The sequence below is a fragment of the Clinocottus analis genome, unplaced genomic scaffold (assembly GCF_023055335.1).
Source record: "Clinocottus analis isolate CAN_PGR_092001 unplaced genomic scaffold, fCliAna1.0.p SCAF_1, whole genome shotgun sequence".
NCBI classification, from domain to species: domain Eukaryota; kingdom Metazoa; phylum Chordata; class Actinopteri; order Perciformes; family Cottidae; genus Clinocottus; species Clinocottus analis.
The window spans coordinates 10,294,838-10,320,278 of record NW_027175820.1 but is presented as its reverse complement, the minus strand read 5'-3'; the positions used below and the strand labels follow the sequence as shown (position 1 = coordinate 10,320,278).

The following is a 25,441-nucleotide window of genomic DNA, read 5'->3' as shown; positions in this document are numbered from 1 at the left end:
TGTGTTTATTTACTTTGGTTGAATTCTTTTCGATGACTTTTAATCTTGAGCTGAGCTGAGCTAACTGAATTTCTCTGTGTGTTGTATTGCTTCTAATTTTGCTTTTGCAGCTTGGCAGTTCAGTAGTTAGGACTGTTGCCTTAACGTGAAAGGCTCATGAGATTGAAACTCAATTGGTCCTCATGTTTGGATCTAGCTTTACCTCTTTGTGTTTCCTTCAGGTTCCCACCATGCAAAGACGCATGCAGCTCAGGTTGATTGAATGCTTAAATAATTTGCCCGTAGTGAGCATACATTATTTCAGACAAAAATAACACACACATCAAATCATCAATACACTGTGGCGGGATTGTTCTGAGATCAGCTTGATCTCAGTTTGACGTAAAAAAAAATTGCTTTAGGGACAGAAATAAGGTGCAAAGGGTATAATCAGTATACCTGTGATTATCGTTGAGCATTAAAGTTTATGTGTGACTGTAAACCTGTCAGTCACCATTTCTCTTTATATATTTACTTCAGCGTTTTCAACTGAAATGTATTTGCAGCATGTCTCGTTCTGGTTTTGGGTGATTTGTACAAATGCATCTCTAACATCGTACTCAGATCAAAACTGCTGATACATACAAGTGCAGATATGTCTAATCATCGTCAGCTTCCTGCTAAATAATTTAAAGATAGTGGGTGTATTATAAAGATTGTTTGTAGTAGTCTTCCTATCGTCAATATGGTAAATACAGTGTGTGGTACTGGTTTAAGCAACGTAATCTGGTTTTATGTGCTGTGATATATGAATGGTTGGGTTTTTTTTGCTATTGTCTGTGATTCTTGATTACATTGAGCTTACTGGACTATTCCACCATAAACCTGAGTCCTAATTAAGTGTTTGATACTGTATAATGTTTATTAATGGAATGGCTCTCCAGTGTTTACAGAGGAATTTGTCTTCCTGTGGTGCTGATTCATCACTGGAAGTAAATGACCTTGCCCCTCTAATTCCTAGAAAAGCTTCTCTCAGAGTCACAAAGGGCTGTTCCACAGCCACTCACTGTATAGCACTGACCAGAGATACATCTTTTTGATGATTTGTGTGCCTGTATTTTATAGTTTTGTTGTGTATTGACGTGTTTATAAATTGTTATGAAATTGATGGCAGCACACACAGACTGAGATGTTTAATTTTAAAGAGATGAATTTATTTTATTTTTGTTCATATTAGCATCAGACTCAATGCAATTGTTGTACTGCAGAACAAACTGGCTGTGCTACATCATACAATATTGTGGCTGACCTCAAATTGTGTTACACGTGTGGCCATGCTAGTGCCACGGCTCTAGAAATTACATTATCGGTTGGTTTGTCTACTTCAGTGCAAACAGAAATGTATCATCGGAAAGATTGCAATGAAACCGTGTTCAGACATTCATGTTCCCAGGAAGATAAAGCTGACTGACTTTGGTAATCTCCTGACTTTTCCTCTAGAACCAACTTTTCAGTTATTTGTTTTATGACTGGATATCTGCAAAACTAAAAGCCTCCCCCATTGGCCTTAGTTGTGCAGTTAACCTAGTAAACTAAAATGATGAATGTTAAAATAGTTAACTATCTTATTAGCGGATAATAGCATTTAGCTCAAAGCACTGCTTTGCCAAGAAAAGCCTCACATAGTTGCTAACATAGTTGCAGACCCTCAGTCTCGTTCTCTACAAAACACCACCAGTCAGTTGAAGCCAATGAAAAGTATGATGCTCAAAATACAATGTGCAGCCCAGCCGGTAAAATGCTGCATTGATATAATGATGACCGGAAGAAACGCAGATAAATTAAAATGTTTAGTAAAGGATCGAGCATATCTTCCACTATGTCTTCCATAATTTATATTCTGAGGGTGTTGAGAAGATGTCCAAACCTAACATTTATTAACTTCATTTATTTTTCTCAATAATAAACAGATGCCCAATGACACAAATCGGACAGAAATGACTTTATTCTGTCTGCTTCAACTAACATTGCTGACAGAACATTGCTGTCAAAATCTCCATTACAAAAATGCTCGCAGAAAAAGTGTGATGGATGTCCTGAGAAGAATCCATTATTGATTTATTTGACAGATTTCTAAATATTTTGAGCCTCTCTGATGGGTTGTTTGTTGTTGAGCACTGTTAAAATGAGGATGCAGTTGGGAAGAAAGTAAATCAGTCATTAGCAGTGGCCAGACCTTTCTCCACGCTCCATTTCACGTTGTTTTAGCAGAGCGCCAGCCCAGGAAACGATCTGGCAATGACCATTTTTCTCAGGAAGTGTAAAATAAATTATCTGTGCTTTATTTCTTCAATCAATCACAGTAATCCAGTGTTGATGGGCACCACCTATACTTCAGTGTGCATTGGTTATTGGAGCCACACTATACTGAGAAGACTAAAGGGTTTTAAGGAGATTTAGGGAAACACACTGTGAATTTGAATCACGGAAAGAGACACTGAGCTGAGCATCCCTTAGCTTCTAAATGGGAGTAGAAATCTCTATTTCCACAGGAAAGTTTCTTCCCGCCAGAGTAATCAGTCATTGAGGAAATCACTCCACCCAGTTCAATTGCAGACACAACTGCCAATTATGACCGAGGGTTACACGCCAAATTGGTTAAATCCATGAGTCATGCCATAAAATGGATCCAGTTACAGCTCTAATGAAATTCTGCCATGTACTGCCGATCGATTTTACTACAGTTTTTCTTTTTGATGGACACAATTTCTGTGTAGATCAGCAGGCAAAAAAGTGTTAACACTAGTTAATCACTCTGGCATGCTAATTCAGTATAATGGGCATGCTGAGCTAATGTTTTAGCAGCAGTAACAACCACAGGGTGTGAATGCTGTTGGGGTCTCTAAACTCTACATTGTGCTGACAAAGATCTGGGAGAAAATTACTATATCCTTCTGTGGTGTCAGAAGTTCACTATTAAATATAATGACTGTAGCTAATAGAAAATGGAAGAGGGCCACTCGAGATTTTGATACTCATGATGGCATGTGCTGTACAGTTTGTAAATTGATTTCAAATCAATTGGTCTTCCTTTTAGTGCTCTGTTATAGGTCAAGACATGCACAACTATTTCAGGAAAGGACGTGAGCGTACAGGTTCTGGCTTAAGAGAAGTGAGGGCTAGATATAAATGTTTGCTTCAGCTCCATCAACACGACCAACCTGTGATAGATTGGGTCTGAGTGTTCTGTCTCTGCAGTGGTTCTGGTGGTCACAGACGGGATGACATTGTGCATATTATGTTAGAATAAAGAAATTACTGTTGAATGTTATTCATTTAAAATGTAGCCGGGTAACCTACAATTATTTCAACACGCCAACGTTTGTTGATATAAGTCCGTATTTGATACCTATCAATCATGAGTATTAAAAAAAAACAAAAAAAACGGATGCTGTGAACTGCCTTGTCTCAGTTTTCACCTCCACGGCGGTATTAGAGGGCGATGAATCCGTCTGTCCAGAGGTGATTCTGTCTGTCAAAAGAGATGGAAATCTGACAGAGACTGATGTGTAATCAGTGGTGTTCGCTCAACAGAGACCTGTCTGAATTAGGATTAATGTACGTGGTCAGACACAACAGATCAATGTAGCCACCTTCTAACTTTTCAGAGTTTAAAAGCAGCTCCATCACTTAACTTTGCATTACATCCACACCTTCCCCTACCTGCTTTTCTTCCTCACAGTTAATTTGCGGTGGTTTACTTTTTTACCATTCATACTAGACACTTTTTTTTTCAGTACTTTCATGCTTCGCTAAATTAGCACTGCGCACACCAATTGATGCATCAAGCAAAACATGTTCTTCAAAAACACATGAGCAGAAATGTAGCATGAAAAGAAGACCAACTCGCGGCAGTTTGCCAGTGTGTCTGTTACTGCTGAAAAAGAAAAAAAGATACCTATTGGGGTAGACAGCTGCTTGATGTGCACAGTATGGTTCATGCTGCAGGGAGACGTAAATTGCAGAACGACGGTGATGTTTTGTTGTTTGGTAGTTTTTAGTTATTTTGACTGGTTTCTCTGCAGGTGCTTCTCGGCTTCTGCTGCTCAGTTCTGTGGGAACTTACATATCTTACACTATACTGCTTGATTTATGCCAACAAAATCAACAGCGTTCTGACTGAGATGGACTTATGTTGTTATATTTCCTGTCTCACTGGCTCAGATGTAACAAGCGTCAATGACAGCCTTTTTGACCTTGACACCTTAACATTCTGCTCCATGTAAATAAGTGTGTTACTGTCGTAATTTCAGTGTGCTGGCCTGGAAACATTATGATTAATTAACTAATCACTGGGCTCTGTCATGTTGCAGTGAGTGACAGTGTTCTTGTCAAATCACTAACGGACAGGATCTAATAATCTGTGTTGCACTTATTCACACAATTCCTCAAAGGAAACCTGAACGAGTCTTTGCCCTTTCCTCTCACACACATTATTGGCACCACAGTACTTTCAATTTCAGTGTAAATTAAATAAATAATAAATAAATGTGGGCCTAAACTGGTCCACTGAACTTGGGTGCTTTACCATTTCAGCAGCTTGTCAGTAGACGCTGCCAGAAAGCCACAGCATGTACTGGGATCTGTCTCAGCTCCTGCTGCACTGCTCATCTGAAGGCTGTTTAGCCAACCACTGTTTCCCATGACATAGTGTGGTTAGGATGTCTGCCTGAAGGTAGAAGGTGTTTCCCTTGCTTCAACACAGCAGAGCCGTTTGAGCTCAACTCATCTATGTGGGTAGGCAAGCGAGCTGAATTGAACCAGTGTGTCCAAGGAAATCCTATTAACGGCATTATTCAAAGCACTGAATCACAAAATGCAGGACCATTGTATTTGAGGTAAGCTAACCCAATTGCTATGAGCACAACGAGGAACTGACCATTTTGTGCTACTTCCCTTTGGAATTTGTTTCTACTTTTTTAGAATAAGTCTTAACCACGCTTTGTATAGTTTAAATCCCTCAGTGCAGAGAGACTGGTTTAATCCACAACACCATTAAGTGGCTCCTACTGGTGTCCATGTGACCTAGAAAGTGGAGTAACGGAGGATTTGTTTATTAAGCAGTGTCCTTGTGTGATGTTTGGGTTTGACGCTGGAGTGAAGAATTAGTCCAAAAGAACTAATTTCAGTAATTGCTGTTGTTTTGTGCCTATAACTAGCCCAGGGTAAATCAATAATGATGCCTTCCAGACTGTAAATTATTCATCCATTTCCATTTCTGCTCATTACTGTTCTAGTATGCGATGGGCATTTGGCCAGTCAATCTATGGCCGAACGTATGAAAACATTTGCATTTTTTACATTTAAAGGATTCTTACTCAAGAGTTCAATGAAAAATGTAATTAACACCCACATTCAAGCGATATAAACTCATTTATCCCATAAATTATAAAAGTGTGTAACTGAATATTATGTATTATAGATTTTAGATCGTTCCTCCTGCCTGAGTCCAGATGCTAATACATCCAAACTGCAGCTAACTTTTTTATACAGTTGCTTTCATAACGTTACCTTAGAGAGAAGCATCTGTTTACAAAGCCTTTCCTCGAAACGGTGTGTTTACCCTTGGGATGGAACACAAAACCAGCTGTGTATGAAACTTCCATCTGTGCTTACATTAGTCAGGTCACGGTTTGCTTAGCACGAATGTGTTGTGCTAAAACTGCTTAGTACCCTTATTATTTGAGGTCCAATTTCAGTGTTTTATAGTACAATGAGTTCAATTGTGTCCAACAGGAGACTAAACTGTAAAATGATTAAAAAATGTAATCAGATTAATCACAGGTTTCTGTGGATTAATCATGATTAATCACATATTCACGATGTTCTCGTTATATTTTTTTTATATTTATGATAAAAGACGAGTATATACATTGTCATTTATCCATTGGGGTGCTGTTGTAAACAATGCAACTATAGGCCGTAAGGTGAACCCCGTTTTCGTTTCATCCCGCTCCACAGTCGTGCATTTTCGCGATCTTTTGCTCATAAAAAAGTCGTGCTAAACTACCAAAAAAAAGTTTATCGCTGAAATTCCTGTCGTTTATTAATCCAGCGATGTTTTATGCCGAACTACTTTCTTCAGAGCGTAACAGGATATTCGTCGCGAGGGGGGTGACAAGGCTCAGTGTTGCCAGATTGGTGATGGAAAAGTATGGTACCAAAGGCTCAAAATGGTTGTATTTGGAGGATAATTATTGTGCATCTGGCAACCCTGAGATCGGTCGACCAATGACAGTTCTCTCTGCAGTCAGAGCTCGCGCAAGAAGTGAACGTAAGATACCGTTTCCAAACTTGTAAGGGCGTAATAACTAGTTTGTGAAAGACTCAGAGAAACACAAATATCCAACGAGGCAAAATCCCGGACGTTTTAGGAATCCCTGTCAGATGCATTGTTTAGGTATGGAAAAGAGGACATGTCCGGGAAAACGAGGACGTCTGCTCACCCAGGTAATTGTCATTGCTAACAGAAGTCCAGTGATCTCCTGTCAGCGTCACATGATCTGTAGCAGCCAAGTCATTTCCATTTTTGTTCTTTCCAGCTTCATACAGCTCGTGGATTTTGTCACGATTGTGCGTCTTTGCGGGGCTTTGATGCTCGGGTCCCCAGTTGCCTCTCGTAGCACTTTGGTGAACCCCTCATCCTCAACAATATTAATTCCGCAACTGTGCTACTCAGCTTGTCACAGGCAGACTTAGTGAGGGGTCTTTGTTGTTCAGTGAGACTGGTTTGACGCATCGATCTTGAACGCCCCTCGCCGACCAACATGCTGCGCCTTGAGACGATACTTTAGGCTGGTTGTGCTACGGTGAAACGACAACGTCTTCCCGCAGAGTGAACATCTGACATCTACGTCTAACTGCATTAGAGCGGAAATAGTTGAATAGGTATATTGGAAGCTCATTCTGCGGATGCGTTAAATGCGTTAAAAAAAATTAACTAATTATGTAATTTAATCATAACGCATTAACACGTCATTTTTCGCAGCTCTAATATATATATATATATATATATATATATATATATATATATATATATATATATATATATATATATATATGTATATTTATACTAGTGCTGTCGGATTAGCGCGTTATTAACGGCGTTAACGCAAACCAATATTATGACAGTCTATTTTATTAAAGCTGTTAACGCATTTTTAAAAACACCGGATGTATCTCAACCGGAAGCAAAACAATAGGCACGCTGTTCGCGCTTGGAAGCTAAGCTAACGTTACTGGTTGAAATGAATGGGGAGCGCGATACCACAAAATAAATGATAAGATGCTAATGAATAGAAAGTTTACTTTCAAGGAGTTGTCAGATGGTTCGCTTGACGAGACCGAAGTGGTATGAGCCGTTTGTCATTGTGAACTGAGCTATCATCATAGCTATCCAGTCTGAAATACCACTCGATGGCCGAGCACACAGCTGATGCTAACTCTGCGCCCCCTCGTCATAGCCAGACACGAACGGATGACTTCAGTCAGAAACATATCGACACCACAACGAAGAACAAACTTACTGCGGCCAAAGCTAAATGTGTGCTACTGCGTGTAGCCTGTTAACGTTGTGGAGGACGAGGAGCTAGCTGATATGATACACATCGTATCCAACGACAAGACCTACGAAGCCTGACTGCTATCTTCACCTCTCTCTCTCTCTCTCTCTCTCTCTCTCTCTCTCTCTCTCTCTCCCTCTCACAGCTTTATTGGCATGAATGTTGCAACAACAACATTGCCAAAGCATCAAAACACATCAGACAAACATAGAAATATACAACTTATACAGATAATAAAACAATAGGTAATTAAAATAAGCTCTATCTCTCTCTACCTCTCTCTCTCGCCCTTGTTTACATGAAATGTGCACTTTATAATTGTATTTTGAACCACCCTGTTTGGCAGTTGTTTTTTTCAATGAAATAAAACATTTGCATAAAGCAAGCCAATCCACTTTTTCATGTTAAGAGCATTAAAATTAAAAAAATATGTGATTAATTGTGATTAATCGCAAGTTAACTATGAAATAAATGTGATTAATCGCAATTAAATATTTTAATTGCTTGACAGCACGAATATATACACACCCATTTGCAGATACGGATTATCTCTTCTTCTAGATTTGATTTTGTAGCGAGTAACGATGGTTTCAGAGGAAATGTATAGAGTAAAAGTAAAAAGTCAACAGAAATAGTACAGTAACGAAGTATTTTGTTACTATACACCACTGGACAGAAGTAGTTTAGTATGTTAAAGGACATATTTTCCTTTTAGGAGCTACACTTCCCACACTTGAATAGTCAAAAGACTTGTCCGCATGCAGTGGCCTCGCCGACAATTACAGGCTAATCTATTTTGCGGTCACGTATGTTTATTTTTTTTAAAGGATGGCCTTACCTTTAATGCTCCACTCATATGAATGTTAAAAGTCAATATTTTTCATCCACTTCACCATTAAGTCTTCTGGGGTCACAGATAATTCTTATTTTAAAAGATGGCCTTCCATTTAATGCTCCAGTCATATGAATGTTAAAAGTCAATATTTTGCATACTCTTCACCATCAAGTCTTTTGGGGTCACAAATGTGTCTTTCAAAATGGATGGCACTAATGCTCCAGACGAATGAATGCTAAATGGAAATGTTTTGCCAGACTTTAATAACTATTCACCAATGCTGCCCATGAAATCCAAACACATAAGCCATTTGTTTTTTAATTATTGGTTATTGTTGCCAAAAGAGCTCATGTATACAAATGAACTCGTTCTCATTAGCATCATCACTATCAATCAGAAAATAATCCAATAAACTGTTTTTTTTTAAAACAGATTGTTACATTCAATTCAGTGTGGCGTATTTAATTTAAAAGTTTAATCCCTAAAAAACATATTTGTTTTTTAGAACCATGTGGTTTGATCAAATTTGATTAAGAAAGGCCAACAAACATAAGCAAACTAATTTAATCTACTATCACATTTAATTCAAATATCAATAAACTCTGATTGACTCAAATCATCTGTTTTGTGAAGACGCCTAGCCCCTCTCAAACCAGGGACAATAACAGAAATCGCTCATTTCAACCCTTACAGAAAGGTCTCCATGTACAACCTTATTCAAACTCACTCCACTAAGAAGCTGGTATTGTTTTTGCCTTCAAACATCCAGAAAGCCATCATGTGTGCTTCCATTTCCCCCCATTATGATTAGTGTTACTGTGTTGACATATTTCAGGTAGTGGAGTATTTATTTTAGACTGGAGCTATAGCTCTAACAAATGCAGCCGGGCTTCATACTTGGTCGAGAATGAGGAAACACATTATCTCCCTTTTGGCCTTCCGACACTGGGTTCCTCTGAAAATCGGTATTGATTGTATTTCTATTGTTAGTATTTAAACCACGTTCTGGGCTTTTAAATCAACATGAGCCTGAACACACATTGAGATCATTTTGCAAGGCTCGTGTGACTGTCTAGACTCAGATCAAGGGCCACTGGGGTTTATCTATTAAAGCCTGTAGAATGTGAAGGCCGTTGTGCCCTGGTATCTTTTCATTTAAAACAAATATTAAATTATTAACAAACCGTTTATGTCAGTGTTTCTTTATTTTCATTGCTTTGTTATCTGCTGTCCTAAATGTGCTTGTTTTGAAAACTATTATTTTTTTGTTGTTATTGTTCATTCATAAAGAAACTGAGTGTCGTATGAGTCCGTTAATAAGACTGACAAGCTGATGGTGCATGCTTGGGTTTTGATTAATGCTTACTTTGTAAATACTGTGAGTCATAGTAGATCACTTTGCCTTTGTGAGATTGGTTAAGAGAAATTTGGATAATGGCCCATGTGTGAGAATCACTGATGTTAACAGAGACCTAAGCCGGGGACAATTGCAGAGTTTAAAAATAAAAACTACCGCCCCAATTTCACTCTGTATACAAGTCACAACTGCCCGATTTGAAGATAAGACAGAGAGCATCTGCATATATGAATGTGTTGTAAGTCTGTTGTGTTGTTATTCTGTACACGTCACATCTATTACATTTCTGTCCGTCCTGGGAGAGGAATCCTCATCTGTTGCTCTCCTAAAGGTTTCTAAGTTTATTTTTCTCCTGTTGTTGGGGCGGGGGCCGCTTTTTCCTGTTCCAGTGTGAGGGTCCTGGGACGGAAGACGTTGTATGTTTACAGATTGTAAAGCTCTCTGAAGCAAAATGGAAATTTGTGATTTTGGGCTAAATTGAACTTGACATTCATCAGTATTCATAAAAGGGCTTGTAATGTGTCAAGACAAAACTTCAACTAAACAAACATATTATTATGAGAGGCCAGACTTACGTATGTTAGTTCTGTCTGATTTGCTGTTGCTTTGTTTATTGAGTTTAGTTTAGGCCTAATTAGAGTCAACTGTATGTTATTTGGAGCTAAAGCAGGTGGATATGACCTGTCCAAGCCTATTTGCCCCTACATTGACATGCATTGCTGCATGGCACCCTACATGCTCAAATAGATCAACAAGCACTTGACACCACTTCCAAGACTCTGCAAACCCAGGAGGAGGCAGGTTGGGATAAAGCCGTGTTTGAATAAAATGTTTGATTTAGGCAGTACACAAAGGAAAGGACGAACTAGATAAGAATGGGCTGTTCTTGTTAATATTTCGCCAATATAAACTGAAAATTTGGAAGAGGTATTGTATTTTGTGTTGTCACAAGGCCCTGTTTGGTATGTTCTGTTGGAAAATAATAAAAACACAGTATGACCATGGTTTTGAAAACCTTGAAAACTCCTCTGGAGTGAAAGTATGTTTAATGTAAATCACATGTTCAGTGAAATTGGAAAATGATAGCTTTTGCTTTTTTCAGGGGTGTGACACTCTTGAGTCGTATGTACATTGAAAAAGTTAGAAGTCACCATTATCATCCCTCCAATGTCTATGTAGTGCAACTACACATGCAGCCAAGCCAGTGACCAACAGCCTTCTCAATTATTAGGTCAGACTTGAAAGCTGAATATAGGCACAGGGACCTTTGCCCAGGGGATTGTAGTTGTTTACCAATAACTCGCAGATAACACAGTGAGTCAAAGTGGATCACGTTGTTTTTGTGAAATTAATTAAGATGTGCATTGTTACACTGTAACCTGTACACTGAGCGTCCACACCACTCCAGAGTTTTAAAGTACCGAAAAACCTCTTTGTGTGTACTGGCAGAAGTGCATGAGTTTCAAAATTATGACGTAGACAACCGTGTTGTCTACTTAATTGAGCCTTAGCGGTCCCAATGTGTCCTTCCCTGATTCTTCATGCCCCTATCAATTGATTCTTTTTTGCAAGAAAACAAACAACAACAGCCTGCATTATCGACCACTGATTAATTCAACCTCGTTAACTGATTGCAGACGTTTTCTGTCCTTGCTGTCTCTACTAGCAGCTGCTGTGCAGTTAACGTCTGCATTTTTAATCCTACTACTGCGGACATGGGGAGGAAACAGCTGCTAGCAAGCACCGTGTCCAGCAGCATTTGCGCAGGGTGATGGAAACAAACCAGAGTAATTTCCTCTTGTTATTAATTCTTATTTGTTTTTTTGCCCTATTGTCAGGTCCACACAGAAACTGTAAATGAACAAAAGCATAAATGTTCCCCAGAACGACGGTTACTTTAGCCCTCCAACAAAGCTACCAGTATGAAAACAACACATCTGGAGAAACGAGTGAGAGACCTGTGTTGACCACATTTATTGACCCATAATCTAGTAAACGTTTGATGTGTAAGTGTTCATTTTAAAGTAAATCTGATTTGTTTGTGAGAAAGAGGCCTGTAACTGAATTAAAAAATATATATAACTTCTGAAACTTTACACGAATTTCGTCTACAGTATAGATCACGATTTTGGAGGAATATCTTAAGTATCAAGCACTGTACCTTTTTATTATCACAGACTACTATAATACTGTAACAAAGCAACACACCCTACTTCCTGTTTACACCGCCATCGCATGCCCAGTGTCAATAAATAGTCGTGATATTTATTTTGAGGCTTGTTAGGATGGATGGAAATCATTTCACTGTGTTTTAGTTTTAAAACCCTGGTTTTAAATTAAAACGTAGTGTTGATTTAGCCTTAAGCGGTGTTTGCTTCTGTGAGCTATAGCTCCACTGCCAAGTAGGCAGTTTGAAGATAGAAAGTAAACAAATGAGAAAAGATATGTATCACTGTTCTTGAGCTCTTCTACCAATTAACCTGTAGTTGGTATTATCCGTTATTTAGAGCTTTGTGTTACGCAGTGCAGCTGTGAGCTCCGTGTTCGGCCATTGAGACAAAGGAGAGTCCAGCTGCATCTAATCCTTTGGCTGCAGCAGCACAGCAGTAACTGTTCTAGCTGTAGTCTTACTCACTGCCCTAGGCTCTCATGTAAAGACATAGAGTTGGATTTTTGTCTGCGCAATTCCCCCTCAGTGTAGCGTCTATGTGTGCCTATGTGTGTGTCTACATGTTTGTATTTATTTATGAACAAGTGTTTATACACTACTGTAGTTGTGTGGTGAAACAGGCTGCTCTGATACTGAACTCTTGACACTGTTTATGTGCACTGCACATTTGTTATACAGATAAAACACAACTGCATTATACTTTCCATTCCAAAATTATTCATAAATGGATTAATTTACTTATATGTTTATTCTATACATATGTATTTATTGTTGCTGCTTCCACTTCACCTGCAATATTCCTTCTGGCAGACATTTAGTTGTCAGAATAGACCATATAAATGTGGTTGAATTTGGAGGTTCAAGTATGACAACCAAGCACGTTGTGATCTGATCTATATTTTGTTGTCAGTGCCAGGATGCTTTGGGCCATCAGGAATCTCAGCCCCACCAGGATGTGTTGAATCTAACCAGCTTTGGTGTCTCCATGACAGGACTACCACATCAAATGTGTGGACAGTCTCCTGCAGTGACATCCTGTTGGCACAGGCCCGTTCATGTTTTATTCAAACCCAAGACGTGTCTGTATGCACTGTCTGTTTTTTAGAATCATACATTTGTAGGAGCTATGTATTAGGATTATTTGTATTCCTGAAGAACAAAAAAAAAGAATGCAAGTTCACGTCCATCAAGTCTACCTCATTCTGTGAGAATGCACAAAAAGGCATCCAGACATTACTAAAAAACAGTGAACATGGTGGACGTCACAATATTTACTGTAAATTCCAGTTTTGGCCTTTCTTGCCCCATGGCTATTCATTTATTTTTTATGTGGACAACTTTAAGTGTGTTGGTCTTGTGTTGTGCCCATTAACGCCGATTTCCTCAATGGATGTAAAGAAAACTGGATAAAGCGTTGGAGGCGGGGCCCCTAAAAATGGTGGCACCGATGCATCTTTTGCTATTGATTAGTTAGCACAGAACTAAATAAAATATTATCTTTTATTTCCGATACTAAATTAGATAATAATCAAAAACATGTGCTTTTGTTGGCCATGTCTTTGCATTCAGTAGACATGTCACTGAAGCTAATGATGGCTGTATCATTACACATGAAAACTCAACCTACCAATGAAGCAAGGTGCTGTATGGCTTTAATCCACTAAAGGCTGAATAACCTCAGGTCATGTCATCAAGTCAAGTTTGTTTGTTTAGGCTTTCCAGGCCCACAACAGCAACAGTTCCCAAACCAGAATAAACTATTTATGAAAGCCTAAAAAACTCTATAGCATACAGCTGGGGGGGAAAAAACCTCAGGAAGAGAAATTCTAGAGAAAGATTTTTTCTCGTCAGACAGCAGGGAGTGTTGTAGGAGCTGTGGGTGGGAAAGTGACAAAACATGACAGAAAGTTATAGCAGTTAGTAGAAATACAATATGCAGCAATGGGATTATAATTCTACAATAGGATTATACCGGATCCAATACATGTAGCAAATTCAGTATAAGAAGACCAATAAAATAAATCTAGGAAATGGGTATAGAGAGATGAATCCATGAGAAAAAGCTTGGGTGGTCCTACATAAACTACAAGGTTGACAACTTCATGTCCTACCTTTTCTTAAATACATTTTTAAATCTCAGTGAGGGATTATTTTCAGAACAACAGCTGTTGTATGGAGATGTGTATGACTGTTAAATATTCAGCATAATGGGAAAGTAGTTATATAACCTGTCAAATTATCAAGAAAGCAGAATTAATTTATGCTGTATGAGGTGTTTCCTCTATTCAGCAAGGGCTTTATTGAATGAACAGCAGGCTACACCAAGATTTAAAAAAATGTTGCTGCTCACTGGGTTATTTACCTCAGACATGTGACAGAACTATCCTGATAGCCTCCAATCTCTCTCAACTGTTTCTCCACCAACCAAAAACAGCACAGTAGTTGGTTCCACATCCTACCTACAATATTTTTTTTTATTAATCCTTTACTAGTCCCTAGTGGGAAATGTACATTTCTCTGCTCTCCGACCCATCCGTAGTAATTAAGGAGCAACTGCTCCTTAATTGGCTCCTTAATATGTACTGCCCAGGGAGCAACTGGGGGTTGAGTGTCTTGCTCAAGGACACTTCGACATGAGAACAGGGATCAAACCTTGGGATTTCACCATTATACCTCCCCATGAGCTACAGCCGCTCATGCAGAGTGCCCCCAGGATTTACACCTGACGACGGATACATTTTAACTCGTTCATTTGGACAGTCTAACAGATAAGCTTTTAGGGGCAAGAGGCTATATTTTATCGGCAGTGGGCGTGGCAGAGGGACATCAGAGGAGTGGGAACACCTGAGTTTATTAGCAGTACTGCAACACATGGGCGTGTGTGACAGGGCACTCTGTTAAAAGGCGCTCTGGTCTCAGTTGGCGTGTCTCTCCTCCTTGAGACACCCATTTGGCTTTTTCTTAAGACTTGTTTGTTTCTACATTACACTCACACACTTTCCACTCATGCATTCTACTGCACTGCTGAAAGTACTGACTCCACGCGTTAAATGAAGTTGTCTTGTGTGTTACCTTAGTTAACCGTGGGCCTTGGGGCCTGGTTTGTGACACGCTTCAACGACTCCAGCCAAATGTGATACTTGAGATTGCAGGCTATGACCCAACAGTTAGTCCTCATTCTCCAACACCTGTCTCCTCAACATGTGAAACAAATATAGCGTAGTACACAAACGATACAGCTTTAATATAACATCTCATTGAAATTATCGATTCAGTCATATAGAAATCATATGAAAATCTAAAAAAATATTAAACTAAATGTTCTAAAGAGGTCTGAATATGTTTGCAATGCCTTTGAGGGCATTTATGCAGTGATATTCTCATCCAAATCCTTAATGACAATATCTTGTAAAACATAAGCAAAATGCCACTTGAGGCAACACATTTAGTTTAAGAAGTTTAACACAACTATTCCTGATCTGTTAATAGGTTACATGTGTAAAAGGTTGCACAGAACAGTTGGCACTGTTGAAAGTGTATGAAACCTGATCTGTTACAGGATGTGTGAATTATAAATCTTATTAATCCTTGTAATGTTTGAAGTATGCAGTTTGTCTGGCAAAGTGTGTAAAGTATGGAGGGAGAATATGTGAATAGATTAATTAGATAGAGAGAGCAAGAGCACATGTCAAATACATCAATTGACACAGGGGAGCCAATGAGTGTGTATGTTCATATATATATATATATGTATATATATATGTGTGTGTCAAAGGGATGGCAGATAATTGAAAAGTTTTATGTAAAATTCTGCTGTCATCTTAATCTTGTTATTATAGGGGTTTGTGTGTGGTATTTTTTTTTATTTGTCACTAATTGAACAACAGTAACATATATTATATTTGATTGCTAATGAACTTGCAAAAGCAGTACGTGGAATTGTTTTTGTCAAATGTATATTATATTTTTTTCTAATTGAACTTTTATGACCAATTAATTGGGAAAAAAACTTTTTATTGCTACAAACCACCAGTTTGATGTGTCTGAATATCAAACACCGCTACATGTTCTTTCCTTTGCTTCATGAAAAGCCCTTTCAACCAATAAAGAGAGGTCTGAGGTAAAAGGCGATAACTTTTATCCAGCACTCCCCGTTAGTTATTAAAAACGTTTATATTGGGAGGTGTGCAATTCCTTTGGTTGGTTGTATTTATTCTCATGATTTGACTTTGGTCCTGCAACAGTACTGGACTTACAATCAAGTCCTAATTTTAACACCCACATGAACTGTATGGTTCAAAGATTTAACCACAACAGACCACAGTGTTTCTTTTCTTCTAAAGTAAAATATACTAATATATGTTTGTATACTTTAGCAGCTTGGTTATATTATTACTATTAAGAATAGAGTATTTGGGCTTTGCATTAAATCAGATGTTGTTTTTGAAATATTTGGGCATAAATTGTTTGAGACAAATATTTATCAGTCTAAGCTTTTCAGAGCCTTCAAGAATTCTGCAGCTGAATTTGGTTCAAGTCCAAAAGAATTTAGAGAAAAAATTACAACACTGTTGCAAGTAATAGAAATGCATAGAGAAGGCCGTGCCCCTTCAACAATGTTGTTTCTTGCCAAAATGAATTTTAAAACACATCTACACACATACACACAAAATGAATACATCACCTCGCTTTCTAATACAGGGCACTTTGTTTTATGGATGCAGGATTTAATACCTGTAGAATCTGTTTGTGTATTTGTTGTAGCTGTACTAATTGCTCATGCTGAATTCACTGACATTCCAGGAAGTCACTGCAGCCAAGAAACAGAGCAACTTATAACAGAAACCTCTGTTTTCTAGACTTATAAACATTAGATTATTTCTCTATTGTAACAATGCTTCTTGGCAATACATTGTATTCTGTTGGAAAGCCTATTCATTTCCCTTTTAAATGGTGTCCCATTTTTAAGAAACATGCATTTCTGGAATGAGCAGCAGAGCTGAGTATGTGGGTTGTGCCCATGAACAATTTGACAAATCTTCTCTGCCAATGCCAAACAGCTGATTCTGATGTTAGTATTGACTCTTGTTTTGTGGATTGGTTGATCAAAGTCTATCAGTAACAAGGAAGAAACAAGACATATCGGCAATTTTACATTGTATTAATTTAAAAAACTGTCAGGAGCCTCAGTAACTTGTAAAAGAACCATACACACTCAGCCACAACAGCCTGGCTGCTTCTCCTCGTGCTGGTCACCAGCCTGGTGATCACTGCTGTGGGATGACATTCACTCCTCAAGCAGGTCAGCCAACATGGTTATGTTGGTCACTCTGGCACGATCAGCACGGCCAAGCTGATCAACAAGTGTTCAATTTGTTGAGGTCAGGACTGCTGGACGCCATTCCAGTATCTCCCAGACTTTGCAAGTAGTCTCGGCTTAACCCGCTCTGTGGGGGCGAGCACTGGCATCTTGGAGAATGGCGTTCAGTCCCAGACTGTGGAGCATGGGATTGCCACTGGTGCAGAATCTCATCTTAATATATATCTGCATTGCACTCTGGAACATGTGTACAGCAACGTGAAGGAAGCCGACAGAGCTGTGTCCCGGCCACACTTTGGACAGTCTGATCACATCTCAGCATTCAGACCATACTTGGACATTGTAGCAATGCATATTGCACTTTATGCACTGAGCAATACTATTATCATATATTTGTGCAATCCTGTCATATCTTTTATATGCTGTGCCTTATATTTATTTATTATTATTTTCCTTAACTTTAGTCTAATTCTGTCTGTTAGGAGGACCCAGCAAAATAAGCTTTTCATTGTATAGAATACATGTCTTATCTGTGCATGTGACAGTAAAAATATCTTAAATCTTGAATTGTGATTGCCTCCAAGGGTACCAGAAGCTCAAAACAGGAGCCAATAGTAACAGCAGAATCAGCTGTTTGGCATTGGCAGAGAAGATTTGGCACATTTGTCATGGGCACGACCCACATACTCAGCTTTGCTGCTCATCCCACAAACGCATATCCCTTACAAATGGGGCACCGTTCAAAAGAGAAATAAACAGGCTTTCCAACAGGATACAATGTATTGCCAAGAAGCATTGTTAGAATAGTGAAATAATCTACCAAACACACATTTCTGAACTTTTTTTTTTGCTTATATGTTGTGTAAATGAAAGAACTTTTAAGATGCTGGTCAACAAATTTTGTTTTACTCTGACAGAGCGAGGCAAGCTGTGCCCCCGGTCATCAGAGACACAATGTGCTATACAATGAGTCCTCTCGGTTGTTTTTTTCTTTCTGTTTGTTGGTTACCCGCTCAAACTTCTTGCTGAGTCCAGATGGAATCAGTCGGGGTTGACAGCTCATGCCAAATATCAAATTCAAAACTCTGTCTTGTATGAATCAAAATTAACACAATATGGATAACAGTGGACAAGAAGCAGAATGGGAAGAAAAACAACCCCAGTCCCAACAGTACTTCTCCCCTGATGGAATGAATGAACAGACGGGGGTACTGCAACTACAAACACTTTTGCTGCCACATGAATGTTTAAAATAGCAGTGTTTCACCCTCCTATATAGAGCTGGAGCTATTGGAGTCTTCTGTAGTTGTTGTTTTTTATCTTGTTTTCTTGTTTCTCGAGCATTTATCACTGAGGTTTTTTTTCCAGATTTGTTTTATCCATTGTAAAATGTGTATGAATTTAAATCTTTTGTGTAAATGTGTGTGTATGTGTGTGTGTGTATATATATATATATATATATATATATATATATATATATATATATATATATATATATATATATATATATATATATATATATATACTCAGATTTTAAAGTAAAAAATGATTAAACCGAATATATATTATCATATTTCTTGTTTTGGCCTATGGCAGGTGATTGACATCAAAGAGAAGTTGAAAGAGTCCAAGAGGTTCTGGTCCAACCTACCAGATGACATCTGTGCCAAAGGCAAGCTCACAGAGTCTGATGAAGATCAGTGCTGGAACAGCCATACGAAGGGCAGGTGAGGACTTCTGCTACTCTTTATAACCACAGCAAAGTCACCCCACTCCACGGTTATCACATTTTGCCTGCCAGAGATTAAAATAACCACACTGTGTTCCCAGATTAACCGTTTCTGTGTAAGTACAATGGCTAGTGCTTATATGGAGAACTTCAATATAAGCTCCGAGGCTCTAATACCCAGAGGACTTTGGAGTTTCAAACACCTCTTATCACCACTGCAGTGTGTAGTGTCGCAGAGCCAGAGAGTAGATTGGAGAGTGAGTTGTTTTCTCTGACAGTGAACCAGGGACGATGGCAGAGAAATCGTCACCCCATTACTTTGGCCCTCTCCAATTAACAAAAATCCCAGATGGTGCAATAAAAGACATGCTAATTCTTTTGTTTGTGCCAGTAACATTTTTAGACATCACTTTAAATCAAGGAGGTAAACTAACTGCCTGGTGATGATAAACATTCGGTATAATGCAGACAGTGTTCTGAGTGTGTTATGATTTAACAGGATTTTCCTGTTACTCAAACATTGACTTTGCAATGTTTCATCAAATGAAATGCAAATTGAATGGTTTATTGCCGACATATTAACACACATGGACAAGAAGTATACAAATGTGTAAAAACAAAACAATGGCTAGAATGAAATGATACACCTGCACAAATTGTTTTTGATTCATTATGTGTAGCATCAGGCACATTAAAGCTTCTATGTAGCAAATAAACAACTACTCCCAAGATGAAATAGACTTTTGAGTTACAGTAAAAGTCGGGTTACAAGCCTCTCGTACGGTGGGTGTCCCCATCGTCGCAAGCTAGCGCTGCTGCTAGGTCCCTGCTGCTGCTGCTGCTCCTGCCTGTGGTCCCTCTGCCCGTGTCGGGCGCTGAGCCGGGGCTTGTCCCGCTACCTTCGGTGGTTGTCCGGAGATAGCAGGGAGCTAGCAGCAGCACTAGCGGAGAGTTAGCAGCAGCGCTAGCTGGCTACAGCGGGGAGCGAGCGGAGACACCTACCGAAGGTAGTAACAGCGCGTAACCCAACTTTTACGGTACACACTTATATTTTGCCTCAGCAGCCGTCATTCAAAAGAGTAGCTCTTATGAGTCCATCTCATTTCTGTTGCTCTACTTTGTGAGTTCTCAGCCTGTTACACCAAGATAAGATAGTTACACAAATTCCTCAGATTATCTGTGTGTGGTATTGTGGAGATAGCAGGGATGCAAAGTAGTGGTCAAACACACTTGAGTCAGTGGTAGACAGGATGGCTGCATAAGTGGCTGATATGTCAAATGACAACAGCTGATTGCATCGGTGAGAGACAGACCAAACCAACCCAATTTTACAAAACACACAGGTAAACAAAGCAAAAGCACCCAAAGCTAAATTGAGTGGACGTCTTCACTTTGACACCACATATGCTGCAAATAAATCACAAGCACATCAATAGTGCATAAAAAGACAAGTTTTATTCATTTGCCGCCGTTTGTGTTTTGGAATATGAGTTGTGTCCTGTAAAAAACGCATGTATTTGTTTTATTAGGCATTCTTGAAGTTGTAGTGTGTTGAACTCTGTCAGCAACAATACAGTAGATTAATTCATATTCAGTGTCACTGATTCTACTTAACAGATTCATTTTAATGATTTATAGAGACTGATACTTTTATTTCTTTCAGTTCTTGGAAGGCAAATTAAAGTAAAAAATCAAGCAAATATAGACTACATTTTTGTTGCAGATTTCAATTTAATTAAACAATGTTTAGATGTGTATACCAGATGTTTTGTAATACATCTAGAAAATATTCCCTTAAAGGACCATTTAAAAAGTACTTCTACCTAAAACCAACCAGGTTGGGTTGAAACTTCAAACCAAGCTAGAAATCTAGGTGTAGTTATGGATTCAGACCTCAAACTGAACAGTCATATCAAGACAATTACAAAGTCACCCTACTATCACCTGAAGAATATAAAAAAGGGTTAGAGGACTTATGTCTCAACAGGATCTGGAGAAACTTGTCCATGCATTTATCTTCAGTAGACTTGACTCCTGTAACGGTGTGTTCACAGGCCTCTGTAAAAAGTCAATCAGAAAGCTGCAGCTGTTACAGAACGCTGCAGCTCTAGTCCTCACTAAACACAGGAAAGTGGATCACATCACTCCAGTTCTGAGGTCTTTGCACTGGATTCCTGTCCAACAAAGAATTGACTTCAACGTCCTGCTGCTGGTTCATAAAGCACTGAATGGTTTAGGGCCTAAGTATGTTTGTGATCTGCTGCTATGAACCATCCCGACCCCTCAGGTCGTCTGGTTCTGGTCTACTTTCTGCGTCAAAACTAAACACGGAGAGGCAGCGTTCAGCTTTTCTGCTCCACATATCTGGAACAAGGTCCCTTAAAGCTGCAGGTCTGCTGAGACCCTCAGCTCCTTTAAATCCAGGTTGAAGACTTTTCAGTTTGCTGTTGCCTTTAATTGAACCAGACTCAATGCTGTATCTCACTACTGCAATTTATTTCTTAAACTCCACTGCCACTTTTATTCATTTTTATTTTTCATTTATTTATTTTTCTTGACTGTTTTGATGTTTTCTTAACTGTTTTTATATCTGCATCATGTTTTGCTTTTGATGGTTTTATGTGAATCGCCTTGTTGTTGAAATGTGCTGTACAAATAAACTTGGCTTGCTTTGCCTTCTAAGTGATACTACATGGAGATTGTAAGTGATTAAAGTTGGTACTGTGGCATTGTGTCCAGATATTTTCCTGAAGTGGTGAAGGAGGGTCTAACCAACCAGGTGAACAACCCAGAGGTGGATGTGGACATCACCAGGCCTGACACACTGATACGACAGCAGATCATGGCTCTCCGTGTCATGACCAACAAACTAAAGAACGCTTACAATGGAAATGACATCTACTTCCAGGACTCAAGTAGGTTATCCAAGCCCTCAGGTGTTTGCAGCATATATAGATTAGATAATACTGATACTAATAATTTGAAGTAAAGAAATTAAAAGTTGTATCAGTTTTGATTTGGACCACACTTAGACACACACGCTCACAATACCCCCACAGAAATATTAACTGTAAACAGTTTGAAATGTCAGGTGTTATTCATGTAGCAACTCATCATACAACGCCACAGGATGCATCACTGTTGTACTAAGGCAAGACTGACATTATTCAGAGAAGAAATCACTGTAGGTATGGTGACACAGACATTGATAGAAAGCCAAGTCTATGTTTAGGATGATGTCCATCTCCAAGGCTGCCATGACAGACACAATTTTTTTCCTTTTGATTATGGATTCTATTCAGCTGACAAGACAGAGGATTCTCTGAGCTTCAAATTACATGAGTGACTGCATGGCTACTGTTACTAACTTTAGTACAACTCAATTTTTGTTGCCACCATGTCTGTTCAGAGTGTCTTGTTCAACTCTCGAAACCCAGAACTGCAGCAACAATATGTTTTGCCGAGATTAATATCTCACAGAAGCAGGCTTCATAACAACACATTGAACAATATGCAATGCATATACTATGCTTAGTTAGTGGAACATCCTTGTTTAAAGATCTATCTTTTGCACACACTGTTTAACCACCATTTTTGACCATTTACGATTCTTGTGATTTCACAAGATCATGCAAGAGATGAGAAAATCCATCTTGTCAGGCTTCAAGTAATTTGAGTAATGTGCAGTAAGCCAGAGCATGGACTAATCCGTGTTTTGTGAGGAGCTATCGACAGGTATGGGCGTGGCTTAGGTGTGTCTGAGATGACAGGGAGAAGTGCCTCCTTGTTCAAAATAACAATGCTGGTGGGTTAGCGTAGAACTGGTGAGAATTTTTAGTCATTGAAAGAATAGAAAAGAACAACACTGAAGGTTTTTTTTTCGATGGAAACAATGTTCTTGCTTCTATTTACTTCGGAAAGAGTTTGATTGACAAATAGTTCATCCAATTACCCGCCATGTATAGTGTGCAAAAGCCTGCTCATCTGGCAGGTCAGGTTAGCAATGATGTGCTTATGAAGCATTTAAGAAAATCTGAAATCCCATCGTATTTCAGCCCTCTTTTCTCACAGTTTTGTGGTCTTCATTAAACAGGTGGAAAGTGATTTTACCCTGGCTCCCACAGAGAAAAGATTAATGTATTCCAACCAAATAAGACATCTCTGGAATTTTTTTAGGAGAATTAAAGTGAATTGGTATTCAAACTGTGGATCTAGACTGTTGCAACAAAGAAGTAGCTCAATACAACTTTACAAACTTAAAGGCACAATCCATACATGTCTCATATATATTTATTAAGAGAGCACAAAGGATTACACAAAGAACATAAAAGTCATAGACACAATCAGGAAGCTTTACCTCTGCTGCAAATAGTTTGTTCCAGCGTAATGACAATGGTATTTCCACTTACTGATGCCCGCACTGAATGCGATGAATGCATCGCATTGGAGAAAAGTGAATAAACTCTCATTTTAGCACCATCCCGTGTCTCTAAGGTGCCTCTTGCTGGAGTAACCAGGGTTCTTTTCCACTTCCCCTTTGCCATAAACCAAACTAAGTTGCTTGTGACAAAATGATTTTCATATGAATTTGAATCTGTGTGATTTTCTTTGTTTGCTGCAGGTGACGAGGGCAGTACTTCTGGCAGTGGCAGCGGCTGCTCTGACGGCTGCACCACAGAGTTTGTTTTCGTTGGAACAGAGGCTCCTGTGATCGGAGCCGACAGAAGTGATGAACGTGCAGCAGTTGCCGCAGGCAAGTCATTTTCCCGCAGACCCTCCCTACTGCTGGTAATGGCCGCCCTCACACTCCCACTCCGGGCAATGCAGACTCAATGGAGATAATACATGAGTGTGGCCCGATCACTGACTTTTATACTATACGTACAGTATGTTTAACAGCAAGTTCTACTGCTGTTCCCTCCCTGGACATGTAGAAGCTCCTGGAAACCTGTCAAGAATGGCTTACTGTGTGGTTTGGTACCGTAGGACTGGACGTGAGTGCAGTGCTGCATCCCGCTCGTCCCCCAAAGAATGCTCGGTGCCATCATTGAACCAGCTTTCACATCTCTGAAAAAAAAAGAAAATTTGAGAATTTCTCATTATTCTGAAGTGGGTTTTAAAGAAGATATACCTCTCTTTTGAAGTAAAACCCATCTGATCTGATATTTTAGATAAAGGGGATTTTTTCTTTTTCTAAGATGGAGTTGTGCAAATGAGACGACACACATTTTACCCAATTAGTCTTTTCCACCTCAGACAAAAGTCTTACTGTGTGCATGTGTGAAAATGATGTTAACTGACAATTTGTTTTGTTTTTTGTATGCAGGCTACACAGTTTTTGTCATTGGTTGGTACAGGATTGTACAGTGCTAGCAGTTCACCTGGTTTCCCGTTTGGTCATATCAGTGTGGCTTCAGGAAACAGCAGTTCTTACAGCCACTTTATAGTTGCACATTTAATTATTTCTAAGAAAGTGCTAATGTACTGCACTAAGGGAACTACTTTGCACAGATTATTTTTGTCGGCTTCATAAGTTTATAAAGCAAGAGGAAACGTCCACCCCATAGAGACAGAAAATCTATATTTTCAGATCATTTAACTGTATTGAGCAGCTGCAGTATGTATTTCACTGGAAGGTACTGTAATGTGATCTTACTGGTTTAGTAAATGGCTCATTTTTTATAGATGTATTATCTGTTTTTACAAGTTATTTGATCACCTGTAAACACTAAGCCATTATACGACAATGGCCTGCTCACAATATTCAGTTACCTGATTTACTCTCATGGCTTTGGGTACTAAACATTCGCTTAAACAATTCAGATTTATTTTTCATGTCTCAGATGACTCAGAGTATATTATGGATATTAGGTTATGCTAATTACTTTATTTCCTTGGCCCCCATGCGTTAATATTTTATGTTATGATGATTTATGTTGCTTGTTTTTAATACTTGTTTATATTACACACATATATATATATATATATATATATATATATAAGACCACACATTTAACCCTACTCCTGAAAGCTCAGCTCTCTGACAGGCTCTACATCCTATGGAGCACCACAATGACATTTGCATGTTCTTGTTTGGCCAATCAGAACAGACCCACTATCTTGACAGGCTGCAAGTTATACAGGAGTTATACAACAGTCAAGACCTGTAATACTGTAAAAAAATCTGATGTTTTAAGGCACAAACTACCGGTGCAGACTGATATCCGCGTTGCCAAAGTTTGCAGTAGCAACATGGTTGTCTTCATAGACAGTATCTTAAAGTAAGACTTTCCTACAATAACCCCCAATGACTCACAAGAGAGACCCTAATCACCACAGGAACTCCCGCTGCAGAACAGATGGGGACATTTCACCGCTGTCACATCACACCCTGCAGAAAACCGCTTTAGAAGAAGGTGACTAAACACC

The 25,441-nt window shown here is 38.9% G+C and overlaps 1 protein-coding gene across 2 annotated transcripts in view; it reads left to right on the top strand.

Annotated features, from left to right (window-relative positions):
• Positions 1-24,991, top strand: part of gpc6a (glypican 6a) — a 122,830-nt gene extending 97,839 nt beyond the window's left edge. For both annotated transcript variants that reach the window (XM_068579986.1, XM_068579978.1), the window contains 3 exons: positions 18,880-19,010; positions 21,752-21,927; positions 23,634-24,991. In XM_068579986.1, the coding sequence (XP_068436087.1) occupies positions 18,880-19,010; positions 21,752-21,927; positions 23,634-23,854 (528 nt within the window). In that variant the 3' untranslated portion in view covers positions 23,855-24,991. The remainder of the gene's footprint in view (positions 1-18,879; positions 19,011-21,751; positions 21,928-23,633) is intronic.
• Positions 24,992-25,441: the final 450 nt, after the last annotated feature.